Genomic DNA, 3,621 nt, shown 5'->3' with positions numbered 1-3,621 from the left:
GACTAAACAGTTCTAAAGACTCAGAAGTTAGTTCCAAATCTTCTGGGAAGTTCTGCTGTGCTTCAGAATTTGTTTTGTGAATTTATTAAATCACTTTCTGTCATGGTATAGCAAACCCATCACCCCCCAACATGCCTCCCCCCAGCCATATTTCATGTCTGGGCTGGTATCTGTTATTCATTTTGGTCTTGGCCACTTTCTCTCCCTCCCCACAGCTGTAGAAGCTCTTTCCCCTGTTTTGTAACTGGTTCTTCAGACTCTGGAGATCAATTATCTCTCCACTGCTCTCTAACTCTCCATCCAAACCCACGCATGGAGAAGGGGCCAGCTGTGCTGCAATCACATGGAAGCAAATCACTCTCAATTAACAGCCGCACAGCTCCAGCTCTGTGAGCCATTAGGGAGAGATCGTGGAGAAGAAATAAACGTTTCAGGGAGCGTTATCATGCTCTCCTAAACAATTTGGGTCTCCCCTCTAGCAATTTTTTCTCATTTTCATCACTCTACCAGAGACAGCAACAGGTACTGTAACATATAGACAGTAAATCCAAGATACTTGGAGCATCTTAAAAGAAAAACTACATTTTTTAAAGAAATTGACATTCATGAAAATGAGGGACCATACTAACTGGAATCAATGGGAGTCTTTCCATTGACTTCAGCAGTCTCTGGATTAGGTCCTAAAAGTAATTCTTTTCAAGTGCCTAAATCCCATCTTCAAAAGGGACTTATGTGCCATGGGTTCTGTTATGTTCCATTGACTGTGAATGCTCCCATGTGCCTAGGTCACTTTTGAAAATGAGACTCAATCACTTTTTAAAATTTACCCTAAGTGACTTAGGAGCCTGACTGGGTTGGAGAATGTGCTGTGAGAACTTTCCACTCATAATTCTGCATATGCTTCTCGGTCATCACTTGCAATGCCCTTCCCCCTCAAGTCATAGTCCTCTCTTGAGCATTCACTGTCAGACTTGGTAAACTGTGTGGTGGTTTTGTCTTGGTATGGTGGATAATGGGCCAAAAGATGCAAAGCTGGGACCATCTCCTTCCTACTTGACATTCAAATTGGAATTTGAATGCTGGTCTCTAGCGGGGAAATGCTGCAGCAAGGTATGTGCCACCTACTTCCCAGAGTGCAGTTTGTCCAGCACCAGTCTGTTACTATGTGACGTTGCTTGCAATGTGTTATTGAGGGGAAAAGCATTTTATTAGACAGTGACGTCTCGTGTCAGATTATGTGTCTCATGCATGCCATCTTTTGAGGGGGTTTCAAAACAAAACACTTAACCCTTCTTTAAAAAGAAGACAACACAGGGAAGTGGCAACTAATAAAACAGAGGTGGGTGTGGCTGTGTAACTCTGCTGTTACAGATATGAGGGAGTCTGTATGGTCTGAGAGTGAGATCATTTTCTGTGTGCCACCCCTTTAGTAGCTGATCTGAGAACACAGGCAACAGTAGCTAGATTTTTTGAGTAAGAATCCTTGTAAATTCCCTTTACTGACCATGTGTACAGTAGTTGTGAAGGCAGAATGGAATGTTTTCCCATGCTCATTTAAGAGTTCAATTTAGCTATAAATTTTTCTAAACCTCACTTAAAAGTCTTCATGCTTCTCATGCGTTTTGAATTCGTTTATAAATCATCCATATGAATCATCACTATGTACTTTAAAAGAAGCATAAAGCAGCGACTGCAAACACATAGAATGGGATGGCCATGAAATATTTTTTAACCCACTGGGCTGTATGTGTGTGAATCATATACAGAAATAAATGAAGCAAAAAATTCATCTGCATTTTAGTGTCTGTTTTTTTTTTTTTAATTAAAGGTGGGATTTTCAAACACACAAAGTTGGCCTAACTCTGCTCCCATTAAAGTCAATGAGAATGTCACCACTGAAGTGGGAGCAGAGGAAGGCCAACGTTAAGCATTTTTGAAAAATCCCACCCTAAATTACCGTGTCATATAATCTGATAAAGAGCTTGATTATTATATTGGGGCCCCCGTTCAGATTTTAATGAATGAAACATGAATATAAATGACAGAATTTAGATGTCTCCCCATTTGAAGATGCAAACTTGGGGTCTCAAAAGTAGGGACCTTACCATAGATTTTGCTTTGTGGATGCAAATTTTAACCCTTCTGTGCACTTAGGCTTAGATAATTGAAACTGAACCCTCCTCCCCGCACCCGTAAAATGTGGGTACACATATGTACACAAGCAATTTTGTGCACACACATACAGAGCTTGTTGTCTGAACATTTAGATTTACTTCTGTAGAGTATGTACATACACACACTCTCAGAGCCTGAACTATTTTCTCTGCAGATCAAAGAAAGGGTAGAGTAATATTCATTAGCATAGGGCTCAGAGGTGGACCCATTTGTGTAAATAGTTGGTTTTATTGCAATGGTTATAATCTGTAAAATAATATAGTGATAAGGGATGAAATCTTGGCTTCAGTAAAGCCAATGGTGAAACTCTCATTGACTACAGTGGGCCAAGAATGTCACCGTAGGATATTTTTAAAGTGTTGTGTTATAAACTATTTCATTTACCTCTCATAATGCCAGTGTATTACATCAAAAGTAGAGCTAATAAATTAAAAAGAAAGTGATACACCTCTACCCCGATATAACGCGACCCGATATAACACAAATTCTGATATAACGCGGTAAAGCAGTGCTCTGGGGGGGCAGGGCTGCGCACTCCGGCGGATCAAAGCAAGTTCGATATAACGTAGTTTCACCTATAACGCGGTAAGATTTTTTGGCTCCTGAGGACAGCGTTACATTGAGGTAGAGGTGTACTAAAAAAGAAGAGTGTACAAGGCCTCCTTCTTCTTTAACTGGAATCATCCCTCGTGTTTACATCATCGGCAAGTGTGTACAAATCAATAAACTGAAGTACTGCCTAATTTGCAGAATTGCTGAAATACACGCTACACATATTGATTGGATTTCCCTCTTTCAGATGATCCCTCTTGTCTGGATTTCTTCCCTTGGTGTCATCTGGTTCCCCAGCATGGTGTCTGCAACCACAAATTTTATGGCAAGCAGTGCTGTAAATCATGCACAAGGAAGAACTGATTGCAATATTTTATTGCAACCCTGCAAGGTCAGGATTCTCCCTTTTGGTTTACATGGAAATTCAATTGACTTTAAGGCAGGACCTAGTGCCACATAAGCCACTGATGGAAGAGAGACGTACGGCAGAGTAACTTTCTAGGGGACTATCTGAGGTACAGTAATTGTTAGATAAATGGTGATCCAGGACTGGTTTTTTTGCTGACCTCCCTAAAGTACAGAGTAGTATGGATCACTTGAACACTCCCAAGCAAGGGTCATTTCTTCCCATCACTCTTTAAATATGTCATTTTGCTCATCTGGATAATTTATCAGAATGTGAGCAAAAGAGATTGAGAATTCCGTGCCGGAGGTTACACTGTGGCAGTAGAATATATCTCAGTCTATCACCATTGCTTCTTTTCAGTATTTGTTATGATAATGTCCGTTCAAAGTAAGGAGGTTTACTACCGTTCTCATGAGAGAGAGGTCCATATGGCTGTTGCTCAGAGCATGCAAAGTGTCACACATCACAGGTGTTGTGATTACAATAAG

General features: G+C 40.6%; 1 protein-coding gene across 1 annotated transcript in view; it reads left to right on the top strand.

The window, feature by feature from the left end:
• LOC112109691 (A disintegrin and metalloproteinase with thrombospondin motifs 18) overlaps positions 1–3,274 on the top strand; it is a 102,222-nt gene extending 98,948 nt beyond the window's left edge. Inside the window, 1 exon segment of the mRNA XM_026663640.1 lies at positions 2,975–3,274. Coding sequence (XP_026519425.1) covers positions 2,975–3,090 — 116 coding nt within the window. The 3' untranslated portion in view covers positions 3,091–3,274.
• Positions 3,275–3,621: the final 347 nt, after the last annotated feature.

The sequence above is a fragment of the Terrapene carolina genome, unplaced genomic scaffold (genome assembly GCF_002925995.2).
Source record: "Terrapene carolina triunguis isolate 2854851 unplaced genomic scaffold, T_m_triunguis-2.0 Scaffold33891, whole genome shotgun sequence".
In the NCBI taxonomy this organism is placed as follows: Eukaryota; Metazoa; Chordata; order Testudines; family Emydidae; genus Terrapene; species Terrapene triunguis.
This window is presented reverse-complemented; position numbering and strand designations above follow the sequence as displayed.